Source organism: Chlorocebus sabaeus, chromosome 14 (genome assembly GCF_047675955.1).
Source record: "Chlorocebus sabaeus isolate Y175 chromosome 14, mChlSab1.0.hap1, whole genome shotgun sequence".
NCBI classification, from domain to species: domain Eukaryota; kingdom Metazoa; phylum Chordata; class Mammalia; order Primates; family Cercopithecidae; genus Chlorocebus; species Chlorocebus sabaeus.
Genome location: NC_132917.1, coordinates 9805131 through 9830968, shown reverse-complemented (window position 1 = coordinate 9830968; position 25838 = coordinate 9805131). Strand labels below are relative to the sequence as shown.

General features: G+C 39.8%; 1 protein-coding gene across 4 annotated transcripts in view; it reads right to left on the bottom strand.

Annotated features, from left to right (window-relative positions):
* Positions 1-25838, bottom strand: part of TAF1B (TATA-box binding protein associated factor, RNA polymerase I subunit B) — an 85107-nt gene that overhangs the window by 40339 nt on the left and 18930 nt on the right. For all 4 annotated transcript variants that reach the window (XM_007971513.3, XM_007971515.3, XM_038006559.2 and 1 more), the window contains exons 7-8: positions 19296-19449; positions 11827-11926 (exon numbers count right to left, since the gene is read on the bottom strand). In XM_007971513.3, coding sequence (XP_007969704.3) covers positions 11827-11926; positions 19296-19449 — 254 coding nt within the window. The remainder of the gene's footprint in view (positions 1-11826; positions 11927-19295; positions 19450-25838) is intronic.

The window sequence follows — 25838 nt, the reverse complement described above, 5'->3', positions numbered from 1 at the left end:
CAGAGGTAACTACTTTACTGAATTTTGCTCATTGTTAACTTGCCTTTTAAAAAGACAGTATTATACCATAGTATGTAGTTTTCTGAGCTTTGCCTTTTTTTTTAAGTTATGATTATTATTTGAGACAGGGTCTTGCCCTGTCTTCCAGGCTGGAGTGCAGTGGCATGATCATAGCTCACTGCAGCCTCGACCTCCCAAGGCTCAACCAATCTTCCCATGTCAGCCTCCCTAGTAGCTGAGACAACAGGGCGAGCCACCACGTCTAGCCTGAGCTTTGCCTTTCACACTCTATATAATGTTTCTTAGGTTCATTCACATTGCTTGTAGCTGCAGTTCATTAATTTTCACAGTGGTTTAATGTATCATTATATGACTATATCATATTTTATACATTTTCCTGTTGATAGACATTAAGATTGTTTCTGGTTTGGCTTATTTTTTCATTACTTAGCTACCTTGTTTTAGTCTTTTAAAGTACTCAGGAGTAATATAACTTATAATCAATGATTATAACTTATAATCAGGTCAGGATGGATATAACTTATAATCAATGATTCAGAAGTAAAATTACAGAGATACACACGTAGGCAGGTAGACAGGGAAAATGGCACAAATGATCAAACAATGGTATAAAATGCTAACAACAGTTAAATCTGGGTACAGGATACATGGGTATTCTTTGTACTATTCTTAGTTTTGCAACTTTTCTATAAATCTAAAATTATTCCAAAATAATGTTTTTAAAGTGCTCTCCAAGATGTAAGCGAAAAAAAGCAAAGTGCAATGGTTGCTACCAAGACATAATCTCGTATTATTTTCTTTGCTTGTATCTTCCACCAAAATCTCTAAGAAGTCTCTCTACCTTTTTACCCTGTCCCTTCACTCAAAATTAATTTAAAAAGATGAAAGGTAACCGCGGGTAAGAATGCAAAGAAAAGAGAACTCCTGTACATTGTTGGTGGGAATGTAAATTACTGTAGCCATCACGGAAAAACTTAAAACAGAACCACCATATGACCCAGCAATCCTACTGCTGGATATATATCCAAAAAAATCAGAATCAGTATGTTGAAGGGGTTCACTGCAGCATAATTCACAAAAGCCAAGATATGGACTCAACCTAAGTGTCCATCGATGGATGAATGTAAGAAAACATAGTACTGATACCGAATGGGAAACTATTCAGCCTTAAATTCAGAGGGAAATTCTGTCATTTGTGACAACGTGGGTGAACCTGGAAGGCCCATAAGTAAAATAAGCCAGGCATAGAAAGGCAAATACCGCACGATCTCACTTATATGAAGAATCCAGGCCTGGGTGAAGCTGAGGAGGGAGGGAATGGGGAGTTGCTGGTCAAAGGGTACAAAGTTTCAGAAGACAGAAGGAACAAGTTTTGAGATCTACTGCACAGCAGAGTGACTACAGTCAATAATAATGTATAGTCATGCGTAGCTTAATGACAGAGATACTTTCTGAGAAATGCATCATTGGCAATTTCATTGTGTGAAGAGTGTGCTTACGGTACAGCCCACTATACACCTAGGCTATATGAGATAGCCTATTACTCCCAGGCTACAAACACATATTGCATGTTATATACTGCTGAATGCTGTAGGCAACTGTAACACAATGGTAAGTATTTATGTAACTACACATAGAAAAGGTACACTAAAAATACAGCATAAACAAACTGTATACTTCTACAGGGCACTAACCACGAATGAAGCCTTTAAGACTGAAAGTTGCTCTGGGTGAGCCAGTGAGTGAGTGGTGAGTGAATGTGAAGACTTACAATATTACTGCACACTACATAAATGCTGTATACTTAGGCTACACAAAATTTATTAAAAAATGCTTCTTTCTTCAGTAATAAATGAATCTTAGCTTACTGTATCTTTTCTATATAAACTTTAAAAAAAGTTTAACTTTTTGACTCTTGTAATAAAACTTAGTTTAAAACACAGACATACTGTACAGCTATACAAAAATGTTTTTTTCTTTATATCCTTATTCCGTAATAAACTTTTCTCTATTTAAAAAATTTTTATTTTTATTTTTTACTCTTTAAACTTTTTCGTTAAAAACTAAAACACAAACACACACATGAGCCCAGGCCTATATGGGGTTAGGGGCAGTAACACGCATGGAGCTGTCATCTCCTATGGTAACAATGCCTTCTTCTGGAATATCTCCTAAGGAACCTGCCTGAGGCTGTTAACTTTTTTTTTAATAAGTAGAAGTAGTACACTCTAAAGTAATGATTACAGGTACAGTATATACATAAACCAGTAACAGTAACACAGTTATTATCAAGTATTATGTACTCCAAATTATATAAATGTATTAAATTATCACATGTACCCCAGAAACAGGGAGATATATCAGGCATCATTTTTAACCTTTAATTAAAAAAATTAAGCATACCAAAAAAAATTCTTACACCTTAGAAGGAAATAAAGTTGGGGAATAAAAGAAACAGGATAGTAATTTTAAAAAGGTATTCTGTATCATACATAATTATATATGCTATACTTTTCTACCACTGGCAGTACAGGTCTGTTTATAGCAGCATCACCACAAACACACAAGTAATGTGTTGTGTTAAGAGGTTATGAAGTCTACAACATCATTAGGTGACAGGAATTTTTCAGCTCCATTACAATCTTATTAGACCACCACTGTATATGTGATCCATTGTTGACTGAAACAGTTATACAGCACATGACTGTTTGTATAATTTAAAGTAAGAGAGTAGGCCAGGCGCAGTAGCTCACGCTTGTAATCCCAGCACTTGGGGAGGCCGAGGTGGGCGGATCACCTGAGGTCGGGAGTTCGAGACCAGCCTGATCAACATGGAGAAACCCTGTCTCTACTAAAACTACAAAAAATTAGTCTGCCATGGTGGTGCATGCCTGTAATCCCAGCTACTCAGGAGGCTGAGGCAGGAGATAATGCTTGAACCCGGGAGGTGGAGGTTGTGGTGAACACAGATCATGCCATTGCACTCCAGCCTGGGCAACAAGAGTAAAACTCCGTCTCAAAAAAAAATAAAATAAAAAATAAGAGAGTAAATTTCAAATGTCTCACCATAAAAATGATAGGTGAGGTGACAGATATGTTAATTAGCTTGATGTAATCGTTTCACATGATATATATCTCAAAATATCACTGTACCCTGTACATGTATATAATTATAATTTGTCAATTAAAAACAATATTACTTCAAAAAAGAAAAAAATAGATCAACAAAAGGGATTATTACTAGGGCAGATATTTAGCGGAAAAGATTTAAGTAAAGATCAGATTAGTGACAATATTCATGAATAGAGACTACAATTTAAAAAAATCTAAGAATGAATGAGCAACAAGATGCTTTTAGGCATTTGAGAAAGAACTGTTTGGGTAATACCTAAAAAGCATCTGAATACTGACTCTATTTCTAAATGTCTAAAAATCAGTATTTGGAACACTTCTGTTTCTGCCCATGAAGGATTACCGACTATGGGAATTGACCTTCCACCGTATCCAACAGAGAACTGGAAAATATATATGAAAGAACAGGTTCAAGCATTGGACAACAGACAGCATGGGACACTACTCCTAAGAGAAGAGAAACAAATGGCCCCAGCTTACTGCCTGGAAGCAGTTTCCAAACTGCAGTGCAGTGCAAGGGTGGGAAGTGAAACAGAGCTAGGTGGTCTTGATGGGCTGAGGAGACAGACTGGAGTTTCTGGAAGCTGAGGTGCAAGCTTAGTACCAGAAAGGACAAAATTGCATAGACAGAGAGATCCAGAGACCTGCAAAGGAGCCCTCTCACATGTTTGGCTGGGTATCAATATGTGCATGTATGAGAAAATATCTGAGGCCAGCGAAAAAAATAACAGAAAAGCAGTAGAGCAAACAATTTCCAAAGTTCACAGAAGGCAAACAGTCAAACTGCAGAGACCTCGTAATATCAGGGGCACTGGGTAGAGTCTTTAGTATGGATATACCTTAGTAGTAAGGCTAAAATACTCCCAGAAAAAAGGGACTATTAATAACAAACCACAAAAAAACTTAAAAACAAGCTTCTAAAGGATTAAACTGTCCTTCAAGTTACTTAATTATATACCAGAACAAAAAAAACTAGCACTCAACAACGTAAAAATTACAATGACTGCATCTAATAAAAAATTACCAGTGAAGCAAAGAGGCAGGAAAACATGATACATAACCAATCAATAAAAACAGGCCAGGCGCAGTGGCTCACGCCTGTAATCCCAGCACGTTGGGAGGCTGAGGCGGGCGGATCATGAGGTCAGGACCATCCTGGCAAAACACGGTGAAACCCCGTCTCTATTAAAAATACAAAAAATTAGCCAGGTGTGGTGGTGGGCACCTGTAGTCGCAGCTACTTGGGAGGCTGGGCCAGGAGAATGGCGTGAACCCAGGAGGCGGAGCTTACAGTAAGTGGAGATTGCGCCACTGCACTCTAGCCTGGGCAACAGAGTGAGACTCCGTCTCAAAAAACAAAAAAACAAAAAAACAAAAAAACAGACCCAGACATAACAAAGACAATAGAACTGGTAGATAAGGGTTTCAAAACATCTATTACAAATATTGTCAATATAGTCAAGAATATAAAAGAAAACAACATAATGAGAAGAGAAAGAGAAGAAATAAGACTAAAATGGAAGTTCCAGAAATGAAAAATGTAGTATCTGAAATGAAAAACATATTGAATGGCTTTAACGACACATTAGAAGATACTCAAGTAAAGATCACTGAATTTGGAGACATAACAATAGAAATTATCAAAACAAAACATACTAAGCAGAAAGGCTGGAAAAATAAAAAGAAGGAAAAGCCTCAGGGAGCTATGGTACCATATCAAGTGGTCTAGCATGTAATTAGTGTCCCAGAAAAACGCAAGTGGAGGCCAAAAAATTTAAACAAATAATGGATGAAAAACATTCAAGTTTGATGAAAACTGCACACCCATAAATCTAAGGTAAATAAAACCCAAGCAGAAGGCTGGGTGCAGTGGCTCCCCACCTGTAATCCCAGCACTTTGGGAGGCTGAGGCAGGTGGATCACCTGAGGTCAGGAGTTCAAGACTAGCCTGGCCCACATGGTGAAACCCCATCTCTACTAACAATACCAAATTAGCCAGATGTGGTGGCGCATGCCTGTAATCCCAGGTACTCGGGAGGCTGAGGTAAGAGAATCACTTGAACCCAGGAGGCGAAGGTTGCAGTGAGCCGAGATCATGCCACTGCACTCCAGCCTGGGCGACAAGAGCAAAACTCTGTCTTAAAAAAAATTAAAAAATAAAAAAACAAACCCAAGCAGAAGAAACATAAAATAAAGAAAACTGTGACAAGGGACATAATAATCCAGTTGGTGAAATCCAATGATAAAGAGAAAATCTTAAAAAGCAGCTAAAGGATAAAAGGCACATTATATAGAGAACAGTAAAGATAAGAATTACAGCAGATTGCCATCAGAAATTAGACAGGCCTGAAGATAATGGAATGATATCTTTAAAGTACTGAAAAAAAGGTATGAGACTAGATCTATACCTACTGAAAATGTCTTTCAAAAATTAAGGCAAAGTTAGGACTTTTTTTAGAACAAGAAAAGCCACAATAATTCACTGCCAGCAGATTTGCACTCAAGAAATGTTAAACGATCTTTTTTAGACAGAAATTGGAATCTAAATAAAAAGATTACCAGAAATGGCAAATACACAGGTAAACATAAAACGATCTTTCTCATTTTAAATCTCTTGAAAAGATAAATGATTGCTTACAGAAAAAAAAAAAAATCCCAATGCATTATGGGACTTACAGTAGGGTAGAAGTGAAATGTTTGACACTCAAGGATGGGAGGAGGGAAGTGGAAGTATTCTGTTGTAAGGTCTTACCCTATACAAGTAATGGTATGTTATTAGTTGAGACAGACTGAGAAAAGGTAAAGATGAACACTGTAAACCCTAGAGCAACCACATAAAAAAGAAAACAAAGAGTTATAGTTAATAAATCAACAGTGGAGATAAAATGAAATTATAAAAAAATTCTTAATTAAGCCTAGGCATCATTGCAAGACCATGTCTCTAAAAAATTTTTTTTTAATTAGTTGGCCGTGGTGGTATGTGCTTGTAGTCCTAGCTACTAGGGAGGCTGAGGCAAAAGGACTGCTTAAGCCCAGGAGTTTGAGGTTACAGTAAGCTATGATCATGCCTCTGTACTCCAGCCTGGGTGACAGAATAAGACCCTATCCCTTAAAAAAAAAAAAAAAAGAAACATAAAACAAAAAACAAAACAAAAAAATTCTTAATCCAAAAGAAGGCAGGAAAAGAAGAAAAAAAGAAAAAAAAGAGATGAGACAAGTAATAGCAAAATGGTAGATTCAAACCCAACTATATTGATAATTTCATCAAATGTAAATGGCTTAAACACACAAATTAAAAGGCAGAGATTATCACTTAGATGTTTAAAAATCAACACCCAATGACATACTAACTACAGAAAACCACTTTAAATATAAAGACACAGATAGGTCAAAAATAAAAGATTGGAAAAAGATATGCTGTGCAAACATCAATTTAAAAAAACCTGGAGTGGCTATATTAATATCAGACAAGTAGAAATAGCACCAGGAGAAAAAAATGACATTAGATAATGATAAAGGAGTCAATTCATCAAGAAGACAAAATACTACAAATGTTACACACCTAGTAACAGAGTTCTAATAACAGAAGCAAAAACTGATAGGATGTGAAAAAAAAGTTGCAATCATAGTTGGAGATTTCAAAACTCTTCTCTCAGTAACAGATGAGTAAAAATTAGTATTTGAATGGTTTCAGATCAAACAGCAAGTAAATATAACTCATTTAACCTAATTTACAAAACTTGTCACAAATTGTTAAAACTTAAAAGAGGAAGGAAACAGTTTAGATGTGATACAATACTGAGAAAATAATATTTTAGGTTGAAACTGTGAATTGCTGTCAGAAATAAATGCGGCTATTATAGTTGTAGGTACTTCTGACCACAGTGCCCATAGGTGGGCAATGTAAATCTTTTTTTTTTGTTGCCTGGTTGGAGTGCAGTGGCACGATCTCGGCTCACTGCAACCTCTGCCTCCCAGGTTCAAGGGATTCTCCTGCCTCAGCCTCCCCAGTAGCTGGGACTAAAGGTGTGCGCCACCATACCCAGCTAATTTTTGTACTTTTAGTAGAGACAGGGTTTCACTATGTTGGCAAAGATGGTCTCGATCTCCTGACCTTGTGATCCGCCTGCCTCAGCCTCCCAAAGTGCTGGGATTACAGACATAAGCCACTGCGCCTGGCTGGCAATGTAAATCTTAACTAAAGGCATGAGCTAGGCTTCTGGGAAATGTAAGCCACGATGACTATCACAGAAACAGTCTCTTAATTTGGTGTATTATATCTCTCTCTCGCAGTCCCCTAAACATTTAGTAATAATGGGATCTATTACTATTTGAAAGAACACATAGAATAAATTTTTGAAAATAATTACTCTTAAATAGTGAAATTTGAGTGTCTTATGTGAGTATATTTAAAACGAAACTAAACTTCTTAAAAAGGAAATTCCTGGTTAGATACCATTTCCAAGCATACAAACTCAGCACAGGAAGCAATATCCTCTGCAAAAAGTTGAATATATGGTAACTGAAATTATAAAATACCATCATGAGAAACAAGATACATTATCCTTTCCCATATCCATGGGCTTCCTGGAACCTAATTTGAGAAAACCTAGAAATGAAGGAGGGGGTATAGCTCAGAAGTAGAGCATTGGATGGCAGATCAAGAGAAAACCTAGAAATGAACACATTAAAAAATTAACAGAATCTTAAAATGGAAACGTTATTTTCCAAAATGGTACTTTTTTTTTTTTTTTTGATCCAAACAGCTTAATTACCCTCTTAATCCCTATCTTGGGAGAAAAGTTTTCCAGTCTGGAAGGGAGCCTACTGCCATTTGAATATCTGCAATATGTCTGCATTTTGAATATACTGTCTCAAATAATCCTCATGAAAAATCCTAATGAAGAATAGGTTTACTTATTCCCAAGTCATATTTCTTCTTAGGTTTGTTTCCTTATTGGAAAAATAAGAAAAGTGGACTAAATGATTTCCAAATTTCCCTCTAGCTTTAATAATCCATGATTCTACATAAAATATTCTGGTGTCTGTTCCTGAGAAGCTTATAATTTGGTTAGTGAGTTAAAGATAACAATATTATGATTTCAGGCACTAGCAAAACATTCAAATAACCTTAACTAAGCGAAAACTATCAATATAACTTGAGTAGTGAATAGCTCTGAGAATTGTTGGACATTAAGGGAGAGAAGGAGAAAGTGGAGGGAAGGAAGGGGGGGTGGGGAGAAAGAAAGGAGACATATAGAAGAAAGACATTTTTATTCACCAAGACAAAGCTTATAGCTAATGCAAAAGTAATAACTTAGTTCCACTAGTCACTCTAGGAAAACTGAGTAACTATCAAGACATAAAGATACACACCTAGAATGAGGGACCCAAACGCCCAAGCTTGCTTTCTGCTCTCCAAATCTATTGGAATTGCTCCCACTCAAGTTGTTTTAAGGGTGAAACCAGTTTTGCTTTTAAAATCTAATGTTTCTGCAAATCACTCATAATGACCCACATTCAAAATAAACCATGAATTAATTACATTTATATAATGTTTTTCATGTGGAGGATCAATTATTCTTTTTTTTTTTTTTTTTTTTGAGGCGGAGTCTCGCTCTGCCGCCCAGGCTGGAGTGCAGTGGCCGGATCTCAGCTCACTGCAAGCTCCGCCTCCCGGGTTCACGCCATTCTCCTGCCTCGAGACTCCCGAGTAGCTGGGACTACAGGCGCCCGCCACCTCGCCCGGCTAGATTTTTGTATTTTTTAGTAGAGACGGGGTTTCACCGGCTTAGCCAGGATGGTCTTGATCTCCTGACCTCGTGATCCGCCCGTCTCGGCCTCCCAAAGTGCTGGGATTACAGGCTTGAGCCACCGCGCCCGGCCGGATCAATTATTCTTTCCGTACCAGTGTCACCTTCTATTTGTGTCATGTATAGTTTACAAAGTTCTTTCACACCTGTGATCTCATGTGATCCCTGCTAAAACTCTGCAAGATAAATAGTTCAGCTGATATCCCAATTTTACATACAAAGCAGACATCTCGGAAAGACAGAATGCCTTGCCAAGGTCACACAGATGGTAGTCTGACTTGGAACTACGGTATTTAGGCTTTTTACTCATTGTACCATCTTTCAGCCTGTTTGCCTACTTTTCTGCCCTTGTCACTATCCTTGTTCTTCAAAACACTTAAATAGGTTCTATGAAGATATAGTAAGGATTTGTTACACTATACTTCTATAAAGTATTAATTTTGGAGCATTGAGCCAGAAGGAAATGGATGACTAGAAATACAGCTGAATATGCATGGAACGTACCATAACATTTTATATCTCAGGTTATTAAATATTGGTAGAATTTGCATTGAGTTAGAATGTGGGTAACTATGAGTGATTCAGAGTGGGAAGCTCCTCTGTGGGCAGGTCGTCCTGAGAGCACAAGGAAGCACAGGTCCATAGCTGTGGCTTCGGTGGCTGCAGCAGTACCCAGGGAGCTCCCACCTCAACTCAGAAGGGATGACTAACTTTAGAGAGAAGCAACCCACTCCAGGGCCTCGTCTCTGCTGAGAGCTGGGAAGACGATGGGATGTAGAGGGGAACAACCCACTCCAGGGCCTCGTCTCTGCTGAGAGCTGGAAAGACGATGGGATGTAGAGGGGAACAACCCACTCCAGGGCCTCGTCTCTGCTGAGAGCTGGGAAGACGATGGGATGTAGAGGGGAACAACCCACTCCAGGGCCTCGTCTCTGCTGAGAGCTGGAAAGACGATGGGATGTAGAGGGGAACAACCCACTCCAGGGCCTCCTCTCTGCTGAGAGAGCTGCAGAGATAATAGGACGACCTGCCTGCAGAGAGGAGCTTCCCATTCCAGGGCCTCCTTTCTGCTAGGAGCTGAACATTCATCAGGACACCCTGGCTGCGCAAAGGAGATGCCCACTGTGGGAGACTGAGCTATTCTATCACTCAATAAAGCTCCTCTTCATCTCGTTCACCCTCCACTTATCTGTGTACCTCATTCTTCCTAGTTGCAGGCCATGAACTCAGGACCCACAGAATGGCAAAGCTAAAACATCTGTAACATAAACAGACTTGAGACATGCCCCTTGCTCGCCATGTTGTGGGCAAAGAGAAGGAAAGAAAAGCCGCAGCCCTTTGGGGAGTCCAGACGTGGGAGCTCCCCGAGCCAGGGCTGTGACTCCCTCTTTGAGGCCCTGTGGCTCCTGGCATCTCCAAGCTCCCAGGCACCACCATGATCCCTAGTGCCAGCTGTGGAAACTGCTTGCAGCGTGACTGGTCCAGCCGCAGCCTCGCAGAGAGCTGGCAATCATGCTGGCACCTGGAGCTGTCTGCCCCGCTGTAGCAGGTGGCATATCTGACTGTGTGTAGTGGCCAGACCCCATGCTTGCTCACACACCCATCACCATTCCATGCCCGACTTGCCCTTGGCAGGCATGAGACCCAGGCTAGTAGCGTGGGCCAAGCACAGCCTGCCAAGTGGAGTGGGTGAAATAAGCCTAGTGCAAAACTTGGGCAAAGATGCCACTGGCCACAAAGGTTTCCAGCCAGAAAAACGGCACCCCAAAGATCCTGCAACAATATGACATCCTTCCTATTGCCTTTGATATTATAGCATAACTACAAAGAGAATTATTTTACAAAATATTCAGGGGCTCTATCAGCTTTGCCAGGGAGTATTCTTAATCCTTTGACATTCAAATTTTCCCTTTGGAAGCACCTATTGTGCCATCCTCATTAATTTTTCTCTTCTTCAATTTTAAATTATCTAATTCTGTCAGCTCTGTGTTTGTCAACGGATTTGCTAGCAATTCTCCTGCATTAATTTCAAAGATAACATGAAATGCTGAAACTTCCACAAAATTTGCAATTTCACTTTATGTCTGCATTATATTAACACTGACAGGCTGGAAAGGGATAAACCTCAACATTAAGTTGAACATCAAAGGATATCTGAACAGAGGTAATCTTTCATCAAAGTCAGGCCACTATTAAACAGCACTCAACAAATGACTCTTACACCGCCAACAATGTCAGGCTCATGAAGTTCTATGAAAATAATTCCTTAAATAGATGAATGGAGGAAAATATTTAACATTTAGTACACCAAAAAAAAACTTCTGATGAGAACCAAGGGGAAATAACCTTTGAGTACCACCAATAGTGACACAAACTCATAATCAAAGGACAGAAACCCTTCCATTGGAGACATCTGAAAACAGATCTAGAAAAAGATAAACTAAGTGAAGAACTTAAAATATTACCTTTAGAAACATGGTAATAACTTTCTTCTCTTTCCTCCACAGCAATATAGTGTGCAAATAACAACAACAAAACACATCTTTTATTTAAAAAAAAAAATTGAAATTACCTAAAGGTCTCTAGATAAAAGTTCTCAAGTTTAGTCTCAACAATATACCTATCTGCCGTGCACACACATCACATTACAGCTATATTTTGAGGATAACCTAAAGGATTAGAGGAATCCACATAAGGAAAATAAAAAATAAAAATTCTACTCTTCATTAAATTATGACTTATGTTCCATATTTGGATAGAACACAAAACAACAAATAACAAGTCAAGCAAGAAATAGAAATTATCATATCACTCTTTTATCTTTATCACAGACTAGGAAGTCAAAAAGAAAATAACTTACCTCTATACCAAAGATTCCTCTGTCACGCCCATACAATTTCATCTGTTCTGGAAAATGCTGAAAAGCATTTATGTAAGGAATATGGTCTTCTTCAACAAATCTGTATTTTTAAAAAGAAAAAGGTTTAACGAGAGCTACATACTGATACAGCAAAGCAAATGCTTTAAGAAAATCTCTTAATTCACAGACATGATAAGAATTAGTTAAGCATATTCTATTTCCCACATTTTTAAGGATAATAAATCTGATCATATCTATTATTCTCTCTACCCATATGTTGGCCTATTCAGCCAATTACTGAATGATTCTCTTAAGTTCCTGACTAAATAAATATGTCTAAGAAGGACTGGGCACAGTGGCGCATGCTTGTACCCCCAGCTATTTGGGAGGGGCAGCAGTAAGACTGCTTGAGCCCTGGAGTTCGAGGTTACAGTGAGCCATGATCACACCACCGCACTCCAGCCTGGGCAAGAGTGAGATCCTGTGTTAAAAATTTTAAAAAAAAGGGCCGGGCGCGGTGGCTCAAGCCTATAACCCCAGCACTTTGGGAGGCCGAGACGGGCGGATCACGAGGTCAGGAGATTGAGGCCATCCTGGCTAACCCGGTGAAACCCCATCTCTACTAAAAAATACAAAAAATTAGCCAGGTGTGGTGGTGGGCGTCTGTAGTCCCAGCTACTCGGGAGGCTGAGGCAGGAGAATGGCGTGAACCCGGGAGGCGGAGCCTGCTGTGAGCTGAGATCCGGCCACTGCACTCCAGCCTGGGCGACAGAGCGAGACTCCGTCTCAAAAAAAAAAAAAAAAAAATTAAAAAAAAAAGTGTCCGGCCAGGCGCAGTGGCTCATGCCTGTAATCCCAGCACTTTGGGAGGCCAAGGCGGGTGGATCACAAGGTCAGGAGTTCAAGACCAGCCTGGCCAATATGGTGAAACCTCGTCTCTATTAAAAATACAAAAATTAGCTAGGTGTGGTGGCGTATGCCTGTAGTCCCAGCTACTCCGGAGGCTGAGGCAGAAGAATCGCCTGAAACCGGGAGGCGGAGGTGGCAGTGAGCTAAGAAAACACTACTGCACTCCAGCCTGGGCGACAGAGCGAGACTCAGTCTCAAAATAAAAAAAGTGTGCAAGAAGTGTGTATCCTACTTGTTAGTTCACCACCAGGCTTTCCACATGGCATTCCGTGTATCCCTAGCTCCCCTCACATGATAGGCTCCTACTCATAAATCACTCCTGCAAGGAGGTTTACCTTGATCCCCATTTTCTGTGAAAGCCTACCTCCCCTGTCTACCCTTCTGTCTCCAATACCTACAACAGTGCATGTTAGATGTTTGTTGCTGAAAGAACCATTAAGGGTAGGGACCTTGCCTGTTTGCTCACCACTCCACCCCAATGCCTGGTACACAGTGGATCAAATATTTTGAGTCGATTACTGAGTTTGAAGAAAATAACACATATACATAAATACACAAATATATTTATTTACAATTCATTAATTTAACAACAATTTATTGAATACTATATATCCAGTACTATTCTAGACTGCAGAGAAATGGCAGTGAACAAAACAGAAAAACATTCTTGTTCCTATAGAGTTTACATTCTAGTGAGAAAAGAAAGATACAAAACAGATAAGTAAAATCTATAGTATGTTAGGTAGAGTGAAATGTTAAGGAGGAAAACAAGGAGAACTGAGAATGAGAAATGGGGGTCTTGCGACCATGTCAAATATATACATATATCTATATACAAGATATTTAAAATAAGAAAATTAAGGAAAGTAAGCTAAAGACAGGAATAAGTATACAAACTGCATTGCCTTGAAGACTTTGCTGTTGCTAGAGCTGGGCTGACATTTGGCTTTCAGCTTTGTAGCACTTAAAGGATAAAACTGACTCAACTTTTTTTTTTTTTTAAGGCGGAGTCTCACTCTGTCGCCCAGGCTGGAATGCGGTGGCATGATCTCAGCTCACTGCAGCCTCCACCTCCCGGGTTCAAGTGATTTTCCTGCCTCATCCTCTCGATTAGCTAGACCTATAGGCACCCACCACCATGCCTGGCTAATTTTTGTATTTTTAGTAGAGACATGGTTTCACCAGGTTGATGATCTGCCTGATAAGCCTCCCACAGTGCTGGAATTACAGAAGTGAGCCACCAGGCCCAGCCTCAACTTTAATTTCAAATTAAAAATGTGCTTTAATTTTTAGTCTACTGAAAGTTGAGAATTACATATTTATATAAAAATGGTATTAAAGCTTCCCCAGGTAAGTTTTTATTAGTATATTTAGTTTATATAAAAGTATTTATGTGCAGTAATCAGTATTTGTATTATTTTGCAATTATATTTTTGGTTTAATATCATTTTATATACAAGACGTAATGTGTACCTGTCACTTTTTAAACTACCTAGTATTCTACTATGTTAATGTGCTCATTATTTATGTAGTCTTCACTATGTGATAACACATGCCAGGACTGTGTGGAGTGTTAGGAGTCTGCAGAGAGAAGTAAGAGATGAAGTGTCCTCCGCACTCCCACCCTAATAGGTCAGACAAACAGCCTGCACATGAGTCAGCAGAGGTACTGTCTCAAGCAGTACAACAGAGGCACAGTCAGATCCATAGGAGCAGAAGAAATGAGACCTGCCTAGGGAAAGCAGAAATGTCCGCAAAGAGCAGGTCTTTGGCAGCTGGAGTTCTAACAGTTTTTTTCACCATTTATAAACAGTTCTGCTCTTAGCCTCATTCAAAGTTTTTTTTCTTTTTAACTTTGAATTTTGTTTTAGAAAAGTATTTATTTCCCTCCCCCCCAAACAAAAACAAAAACAAAACCAAAAAAAGCTGCTTACTCAAAGTTCTGAACAATTTATTTCCCTTCCTAGGTGTTAACAACTGGTTCTCTAGATCAGTCCAGGAAGTTGACAGAAAAATTGGCATAGACTAAAAGCATCGCATATGCCTCTCCTGACCAACAGACTTTAGCCTTGTCCCCTGGAAACACTGTCCTTACTTATAATTATGTAATTTTCCGAAGTTTCAACCTATGAAGGGTTAGAAATTTAATAAACTCATTCTTCATCTAAGATCACTGAAAAAGCACTGAATTAGAGTTAAGTCGTGTCTACCTGTAAAACAGATCCTGAACCCAGTCACCATTATCACTGCCATAATCCAAGTTACCATCTCTTGCCTGGAGGATAGCAAAAGACCACCTGGTCTCCATGCTTCCATTCTTTCCTTCCTAGAACTCATTTTCCACAGCTGCCTGAATGATCTTTAAAAAACATCAATCGGATTGTATCTCTCCTGCTGCAACCTTCCAGGGGCTTACTCTCACACTTAAAACCCGGAGTCCACCTGGGTATGAGGTTTCCTACTGGAGTGATGTGTCCTGAAAACAGCAGACTGCACAGCTTTGTAAACTTTGAAAACGTATTGAAAACCACTGAATTGTGTGTGTGTGTGTGTATATATATATATATATTTTTCTTTTTTTTTTTTTTGAGACGGAGTCTCACTCTGTCGCCTAGGCTGGAGTGCAGTGGCGTGATCTGCTCACTGCAAGCTCCACCTCCCGGGTTCACGCCATTCTCCTGCCTCAGCCTCCCGAGAAGCTGGGACTACAGGCGCCCGCCACCATGCCCGGCTAATTTTTTTTTTGTATTTTTAGTAGAGATGGGGTTTCACCACGTTTGCCAGGATGGTCTCGATCTCCTGACCTCGTGATCTGCCTGCCTCGGCCTCCGAAAGTGCTGGGATTACAGGCGTGAGCCACCGTGCCTGGCCTGAACTGTATATTGTTAAACAGTGAATTTTATTATATATAAATGATACCTCAATTTTTAAAAATCCAAATTCCTAACTTGTTTTACAAAGACATATCTGCCCCTGATCATCTGTTCATTCTCATCCTCCTACTCTGCCTTAGAATTCTGACTCCAGTCACAGTAGCACTCCTCTGCTCCTTCATCACACAGCTCTTGCTTTAGGGCTTGGCAAAAGCAACCTCCCTCTACCTGGAATGCCAGTACAGCAGTCCCCACTCATCCTCTTTTTTGTGCTGCATGGTTTCATAAGTGTTAAACTGTATGCCATTCTAAAGAGCATGATGAAATATCACGCCATCTCTCTCTGACCCATGTGAGACGCGAATCTTCTCTTTGTTCAGCACAGCCAAGCTGTAGGCGCCACCCAGCCATAAGTTACTCGTAGTTTGTTGGCTCATTCTCAGATCTACTGTCAGAGTGTTGCAGTGCTTGCGTTCAAGTACCCCTTATATTTTACTTAATAACAGACTCAAAGCTCAAGAGTAGTAGTACCAGTACACCGTAATAATTATTCTATTTTATTATTAATCTCTGACTATGCCTAACTTACAAATTAAACTTTATCACAGGAATGTATGCACAGGAAAAAACACAGTGTATATAGGGTTCCGTGCTATCTACATTCTCAGGCATCCAATGTCTTGGAATATATCCTCTGTGGTAAGTGAGGTCTATTGTACTCTTGATATTCACACTGGCTCTATTTTCATTTAAGGTGCAGAGTAAATGCCACCTTCTTGGTGAGGCCTTCCCAAATAACCAATCTAGAGTAGCCATCTAGTCATTTTCTATCATACCATCCTATTTCAATTTCCTGAATAGCCTTTCCCTGTCTGATCCTTTTCTTACTTATCAGGTTGATGCAAAAGTAATTGTGGTTTTTGCCATTAACCTCAATGATCTTTGCACCATACTTATGTGTTTGTTTATCTGTGTCCTCCTCTGGTCTTGAAATTCATGAGAGCAAGGACTGGACCTATATGATTCACAACTGTATCACAAGGGTCTAGATGCCAGAACACCACCTGCATATAGTAGATATTCAACACAAATTCACAGAATGAATAAATGCTGGCTATTTTTATTTATTAATGCCATTATTGCTAGGTAGGCAGGGTCCTTTACAGGCTATTTGCAGGGTAATGAATTTATGCTAAGGACTATGGATGCTGCTAGAGTACTTAAAAAGGGAGTGACATGCACAGTGTTAAGGTATGTCGGTACTTTGGCCAGGCTAATAACGTACTCCCTTAAAACCAGTGTTCTTTAAATATTTTTTCAAAGTTTGGCAGTGGTTCTTAAACTTTACCATCCATAAGAATCCCTTGGGCCAGGCATGGTGGCTCACGCCACAATCCCAACATTTTGGGAGGCCAAGGTAGGAGGCTTGCTTGAGGCCAGAAGTTCGAGATCAACTTGGGCAACATCACAAAACCCCATCTCTACAAAAAAATAAAAATAAACAATTAAAAAAAAATCCTCTGAAGGGCTTATTTTAAAGCAGAGATTACCAGGTCCTACCCCAGGGTTTCTGATTCAGAAGGTGTAGGATAGGTCTAAGAATTCACATTTCTAACCAGTTCCCAGATGATACTGAAGCTGTAAGTCAGAAGGCCACATTTTGAGACCTTACGACTTAGAGCTCTTTCTGGGAGAAAAGCAAAGAAAGAATATGGTGACAGTCTCTTCTCCTATTGCCCCAAGCAACTAAGCTCTGTTCCCAAACTTGTATATTCCACAGGGCAAAACAAAAGCCCTCAAGCTAACTAGATTTAATCTCCTTGAAGGCATCTGAGAATTCCCCCTGGTGAAGGAGGAGAGGGAAAGAGAGAGAGAAGAGAAAAGAGGGAGGGAGAGAAGACGGGTGGGTAGCATCTTACCCCTATTCTTTCAACCACATATAATATTCTCCCTGAGAAGAATTCCAGGTAAATATGACTTTCTCCATCTTGTTAGATTTCTAGGAGAGTTCTGTTAGCCCCTTACAGACTGTCCTGGGTAGGATGGCTAGCCCCTTTATCCAGCTCTAATGACATCATTAGATTTATGTTTTTGTAAGATCCTTCTGGTTATCAGGAGGAAAATGGATAGAAATGACACAAGATTACAGGCACAGAGCTCAGCTGGGAGACTGTTAAGCAATCCATCCAAATGAGAGTAGAGAGGACGGAGAGAGAGGGAATGCAGAGAAGAATGGTTTTTTGAGTTTTTGGACATATAATTGAGTGGACATAAAGACCAACAGTGTACATAGAAGGGAAAGAGTCAAGGATGATCCCTAGGCTTCTGGATAGGATGCAACAGGGTGGATGGCATTTACTAAGAAAGAGAACACTGGAGAAGGAGCTGGATCAAGGAGACAGATGATGAACCTCTAGTCACGCTGATTCTGAGATACCATAAAGACATCTAAGTAGCCATGTCCAGCAGGCAGCTGTATATATGAATCTACGGGTCTGGCCCTCAGTAGACAAGTCTGGGCTAGAGATATAAATTTGAGAGTCATCAGCATACAGTGGTAATTAAAGCCTTGGGAAAAGATGAGATCACCCAATGGGGGCATACTAAGCAAGATCAGGTTTTTAAATTAATAGTAAAATTCACTGAATCATGGGCTATCTGCTTGCAGAGTTAATCAGACCTGAGGAAAGCATTTTTATTTGGTTGATGTGGCCAAATTCAAAGGCACTATCATCATTTACTGGAGGCATTATATTTAATCAAAGGGGCTGTGCCAATAATGATGATGATGGTGATGATGATGAAAACAAAAACAATAATGACTAGCATTGAGCTCTTATTATGTGCCAGACACTGCTCTAAGTGCTTTCCATGTAGCACTAATTATTGAAAGTAGTTACAACCCTATGAGGTAGTTATTATTACTAGCCCCATTTTACCAATGAGGAAACAAAAGCAGAGAGAAATTAAATGACTTACTCAAGGTCATATAATAAATAAGTGGCAGAGCCAGGATTCAAACCCAGCAGTTCGGTTCATAATTTGTGCTCTTAAACGCACTCTACACATTGATTAAACCCAAATGTTACTATTCAGAACACATATAAAGCAAGGAGAAAAAAATCAGCACATTAACAATTTTGGCACATCTATTACATGAGAAATTATTACATTAACCAAAACACTCTGTAGATTACCCTGAAAAATATAAATGCTTACTATCTGGATAACACATCCTTTCAACAGTTTTGTCTTCAACTTTTCCTTATAAACACAGACCACCTATATTTTAGCTCTTAACGCCAACATATGGTTTTGTGTAACTATGAATAACCATTTTGCTAATGTAAAGATCACCTGTTTATCTTTTCTTAGAAATGAAAAATATTGACTAATATTACTCAAGTACTTAAATGTCACTTTTCTCTTCAAAAGATTAGATACTTAATTTTTCAATAGCCCATGTGTTATAAGTACTATAATTTCTACTACATAAATAAGAAAATCAAGAAGATGAATTACTAGCCCAGGGGGGATTACATTTCCAAATTAGAATTCAGGCTACTCCACCTTTCCAGTTCCTTCCTCAAGTTAGGCCTTCTTATAAAAATCAAAATATCCAAAGTTTGTCTACTTAGTTCATGTAGTAACCAGCAAAAATATTATCACACAAGAGGTCTAGCTAACCTCAAAAGATCTGAAAGTGTTATTGCTTCTCTCTGCCAAAGTAAGGACAAGTAACAGAAGGCAAGTGTCTGTGGCACGGTCATCTTCACAATTCCTTTCTCCTTTCGTTGTGAGTATTCAACTCCATCCAGAGATCCAGAGCAGACAGACGTTTCTTAGGAGATAAATGGAGATTTTTAAAAATCCAAGTAACTATTTGGATAACAAAAGAAAAATAACAAAAAATCTAAACAGACATTTAAAATATTGACATGGTTTGGCTGTATCCCCACCCAAATCTCATCTTGAACTGCAGTCCTCATAATTCCCACATGTCATGGGAGGGACCTGGTGGGAAGTAACTGAATCACGGGGGCGGGTTTTTTCCACACTGTTCTCATCAGAGTGAATAAATCTCACGAAATCTGATAGTTTTATAAAGGGTAGTTCCCCTGCACACGCTCATCTTTCCTGCCACCATGTAAGATGTGCCTTTGCTCCTTCTTCACCTTCTACCACGATTGTGAGGCACCCCCAGTCATGTGGAACTGTGAGTCCATTAAACTTATTTTTCTGTATAAACGACCCAATCTCGGGTATTTCTTCATAGCAGTAAGAAAATAGAGTAATATAAATATCTTAAAACTAGTTATAAAACCTTTACAAAGAGTAATTTGGCAATAAAGAGTAATGAAGGACTAGAATAAAATCAGCCAAAAATGTAATCATGGGATATCTGTGGGAGTGGGATGGGACAGGATTCTAAAGAGGGATTTGAGCCAGGCACAGTGGCTCACACCTATAATCCTAGCACTTTGGGAGGCCAAGGTGGGCAGATCACTTGAGGTCAGGAGTTCGAAACCACCCTGGTCAACATGATGAAACCTCGTCTCTACTAAAAATACAAAAAATTAGTCGGGTGTGGGGGCAGATGCCTATAATCCCAGCTACTCAGGAGGCTGAGACAGGAGAACCGCTTGAATCCGGGAGGTGGAGGTTGCAGTGAGTCGAGATCACGCCATTGCACTCCAGCCTGGGTAACGGAGCGAGACTCCCGTCTCAAAAATAAAAAAAATAAAAAAATAAAAAATAAAGGATTTGAACTGTTTGATCTTTTTAATGGTGAACATAAACAATTTTTTAAATAAAGGAAAGGATATGCAATTGCAAGGCACAGCAACAGATGTGTAACTGCTTTGACTCTGGCCTCAACTCCCATGTCCCCTTCTCTACAAGGCCTCTCCAAAACTCCAAAACTTAGCTAGAGCAGCACCTCCTCCTATCCCCATCCTCCAGGTATCCTCTAACATATGACATTATGGTATCTTCATTCATTCACCAGATGCTTATGCATCTCATTCTTCGTGCCACTCTTCTATGCCTCAAGAAATGACAAGTGAACCATGTCTCATCTCTCTTAGAACCTATATTCTAGTAATGGGAGACAGACCAATAAACAAACAAACAAGAAATACAACTGGCAGAGCCAAGTGCCATGGTGTGCACCTGTAATCCCAGCTACTAGGGAAGATGAGACAGGAGGATCACTTGAGCCCAAGAATGCGAGACTAGCCTGGGCAACACAGAGAGACCCTAACTCAAAAAAAAAAAAAAAAATTACAATTGACAGATAGTGATGCTACATAGAAAAATAGCAATGTAGAGTCATATAAAGTGATGGGAAGGGAAGAGAGATGTGCTATTTTACATGGGTGTCAGAGAAACCTCATTGAGAAGGTGACATTTGAGCAGAGACCTGAATTAATTCAGAAAGTAAGTCTTAAGGATGTTGGGAAGAATACCAAGTATATTAGCAGGAGTGAACTGCAGGAACAGCAAAAAGGCCAGTGTAGTGACAGCATCATGGGATGCTACAAAATACAGTTTATACATAAATCTGCCACGATTGTGTGGCTTCCCCAGCCATGTGGAACTGTGAGTCCATTAAACCTCTTTTTCTTTATAAGAACAGAAATTTCTGAGGGAAAGTAGCAGGAATGATACTGAAGAGAGAGTAAGAACTATATTATGTAGAATTTTGTAGGTCATGATTTGTACTTTGGATTTTATTCTAAGTATAAGAAGTTTCTGGAGAGTTTTAAAACATGGAAGCAACAGGACCTCATTTATGTATGAGGTCACTCTAGCTGCTGTGGGAAGAATGGAGTTATGGGAGGACAAGAGTAGAAACGCAAGACCACTCTTCCAGGAAACCCGTGACTGGTACTTGGACTGGAGTGGTAGCATTGCAGCTAGTGAGAAATGGTTGGATTCTAGACAGATTTTAAAGGCCGAGTCAAAGGATTTGCTCCTAGATTGGATGTAAAGCATGAGAGAAAAAGGAGAAAATGAGTATGATTCTGAGGTTGTTGGCCTGAGCAACAAGTAGCATGCACTGTCATTTACCACGACAAGGAAGATGGCAAAAAAAACAAAAAAACAAAATCAGGTTTGATGAGCAAAATCACAATGTCAGAATTATATGTGCTGGCCAGGCGCGGTGGCTTATGCCTGTAATCCCAGCACTTTGGGAGGCCGAGGTGGGCAGATCACGAGGTCAGGAGATCGAGACCATCCTGGCTAACACGGTGAAACCCCGTCTCTACTAAAAATATAAAAAATTAGCCAGACGTGGTGGCAGGTGTCTGCAGTCCCAGCTACTTGGGAGGCTGAGGCAGGAGAACGGTGTGAACCCAAGAGGCGGAGCTTGCAGTGAGGTGAGATAGCACCACTGCAGTCCAACCTGGGCAAAAGAGCGAGACTCCCTCTCAACAACAAACAAACAAACAAACAAAAAAGAATTACATGTGTTAAGTATGAATCTTATTAAATACATCAATAGAAATGTTGAGTCAGCAGCTGAATGTAAGAATCTATACTTTGGAGGAGAGGTGGGACTAAAGATACGAATTTTAGTTTCAGCATATAGTTGGTGGTTGGTTGAAGCTACGGTATTAGGTGAAGTCACATAAGGAGTAAGGGTAGATAAAGAAGCAGGACTAGGAATGACCCTGAGAATCTACGCTTTCTTAAACATAAACTCTCAAAATCACTCCTCAAAACCTCTTTCTCCAAATTCTGTAAGTCCTTGCTTCACGGCACTTATCAGCAACTAAAATGTTCTTTATTTGGTCATTTATTGCCTATCTTCTCCTACTACAATATAAACACCTTGAAGGCGGATGGTCTTGCCACCATATTACGTCCCAGTGCCCAGAACAGTCTCTAGCACAGAGTAGAAACCCAATGTGCAAATAGGCCCAACAGTTCTACTTTGAAGATTTCATCCCAGTGAAATGATTTGAAAGCTATGCAAAGGTTTAGGATCAAGAAATGTTGTCGCAGCACTGTTTATAACATAAAAAAAATTTAGAACAACCTAAATGCCAGGAATAGAAGTTTAATTAAATAATTCCATGCGATGGTATACTACAAAACAATGTCCATAATACTTTTAGATCAGTGGTTCTCAAAGTATACTCCTGGACCAGCAGTATTACTATCACCTGAGAACCTAATGGAAATGCAAATTACTGAGGTTTAACAAGCTTTTCCGTTGATTCCGATGGATGCTGAAGTTTAAGGACCATCAGTTTTAAATGAATATATAAAGTCACAGATTTCCATAAAACAAATGTGTGTGTGTACACATACACAATTTTTTGTATATTCCTTATAATATGGAAGGACTTCCAGTTAAGGTGGCAAATTGAAAACACATGTTAGCCTCTGCTCTCTTCCGCTACAACAACTATAAAGAGAATTTTTTAAACACGTAAACCTGAGGACAACATGAAAAAGGTGACAAGAACAATAAAATTTTAGAAGTCAGAAAGCATACAGATAGGTGCTACTGGCTTAGCAGTCCTGAGAAAGCTAGATCCAAAGCCAGCAGTAGGGAATGCCACAAAGCAGTTTTCACTGGGGACCCCTAAAGAAGGCTCAGGAATTGGAGACGCTCATACCCCTAGAAACTGGATGAAGCCAGGCCTAACACCAGGATGACTGTTTAAAATCCAAATTAAGAAGCAGTTAGACATCCAGATTCTCTTTTTTTTTAGACGGAGTCTCGCTCTGTTGCCCAGGATGGAGTGCAGTGGTGTGATCTCAGCTCACCACAACCTCCAACTCCCGGGTTCAAGCCACTCTTCTGCCTCAGCCTCCTGAGTAGCTGGGACTACAGGCAGGCGTCACCATGTTCATCTATAATTTTTTGTATTTTAGTAGAGATGGAGTTTCACCACGTTGGCCAGGATGGTCTCAATCTCCTGCCCTCGTGATTCACCTGCCTCGGCCTCCCAAAGTGCTGGGATTATAGGCGTGAGCCACCACGCCCAGCCAGACATCCAGATTCTTATCCCAAACCCATGCAGCCAAGTGATGCCCCTCCCTAGTCTTGGCCAAAAACTGGAAATTTCTTCTCCAGAGAGAAGGGTCTCTAGAATAAGGCATGCCAGTCGCATGCACCGTTGAGAAGTGAAAACAGGAGGTTTAAGTGAAAGTTTACATACTGAATACTAAAACAATCCTCCATTCCCCTCAGGCCTTCTTCTTCCTAACCAGTTCCCAGAACAGTGACAGCCAGGATTACAAACCTGCCAAACAGAAGACTCAAAGAGATTTCTCTGAGGAATCTGATCAGCTCCGGGGGAAAAGATTTAAAGATGATAATGCTGGGGTTCACTGAGAAAATAACCTTGCATACAGAGCAGAGCTGACAAGTCTCACCGTGGAAACAAAGCCTTCTATCAACTTTTTAGTCTCCATGGTTGAGTAAGAATAGCTATCTTAGGCTCACTAAACATTTAAAGCCTTTCATACAAAAAGCAGAGGCCAAAACAATCAAGTCAGGGGTGAAATATCATTAATATTCTCTGTGAAATAAAACATTCTCCACAAAAATGAGAGGGTAATCCAGGAAAGAAGAAATGGGATGTGGAAAATAAAAAATTCCAACAAAAGAAAAATGATAGAATCTCAGGATGGTGGCAAAGAGAGATCCTGGCTGGGTGGCGGTAGCTCATGCCTATAATCCCAGCCCTTGGGGAGATCAAGGCGGGCGTATCACAAGGTCCAGAGATCAAGACCATCCTGACTAACATGGTGAAACCCCGTCTCTACTAAAAATACAAAAAAAATTAGCTGGGCATGGTGGTGGGCGCCTGTAGTCCCAGCTACTCAGGAGGCTGAGATAGGAGAATGGTGTGAACCTGGGAGGCGGAGCTTGCAGTGAGCCGAGATCGCAGCACTGCACTCCAGCCTGGGCAACAGAGCAAGATGCCATCTCAAAAAAACAATACAAAACAAAAAAAACCCAGAGAGATCCTGAGTCAGCCAGGCCACAGGTCTAGAGACACCACTCTAGATCAGAGCAGATCAGAGGCTCCAGGCAGACTTCTTCCAGAAGATGAAATTGACAGAATACGTAAGGTATTAAGAGATTATAAGAACTGGGAGGAAGTGTGGAGATACATTAGTAATAAATTATAGATTAGTGATAAACAGAAAACTAAGTAAATAACAATGATCAACTCTAAGAAAACCACAGGATATACAGAAAAAGTAATCATAGTAAGCTATATGGCTCAGTCTAAATAATGTTTATACATTTATAATAATTTAAGCAGTAAATACTGATCTAGTAAAAAATTACAGTAATTATATTGGGAAGAGAGAGAATGAGAAATGTACACTCACGTACTGGTGACTATGTGAAGATAAGGGACAGTGAGGAATGTGTGAAAGAGCTAAAATGGAATCCAATAGCTAATGTCCCAAACCAGAAATCAAGATGTAATACTAGAAGCGTGTGATACAGAAATATGGAAGTTACAAAAGAGTTGAAAATGAATGCCTCTTGGGAATAGGACATTAGCTGAAGGTAGACTACAAATTTTATTATTTTTTTTAAGACAGGGTCTTGCTCTGTTGGCCAGGATAGAGTGCAGTGGCATGATCACGGTGCACTGCAGCCTCGACCTCCTGGCTCAAGCACTCCTGAAACCTCAGCTACCTGAGTAGCTGGGACCATAGGCGTGCACCACCATGCCTAGCTAATTTTTTTATTTTTTGAGGGATGGAGGTCTCACTATGTTGCCCAGGCTGGTCTTGAACTCCTGGGTTCAACTGATCCTTCCTCTTTGGTCTCCCAAAATGCTGGGATTATAATAGGTGTAGTCCATGGCCATGACTAGTGGACTACAACTTTAACCAATTTTTTATTTTTGCAATTTTTTATAACAAGATTTATAGAATGATTTGTAGAATTTTGATTTAAAAATTTTAAGAATGAAGAAATAATTCAAATTTTTACAAAAACCAAATAAACTCCCTATACATACATGAAGAAAAACTTTCTGGAATGATCTACAATAGCAGTAGCGGTAATTTCTGGTGGGTACAATAACTGGTGATTTTATTTTCTTTGTGACTATCTGCATTTTACAGTTTTATATTGAGTTTCATTAATAATTACTTTTTCTTTTTTGAGATGGAGTCTTGCTCTGTTGCCTACACTGGAGTGCAGTGGTGTAATCTTGGCTCACTAAAACCTCTGCCTCCCGG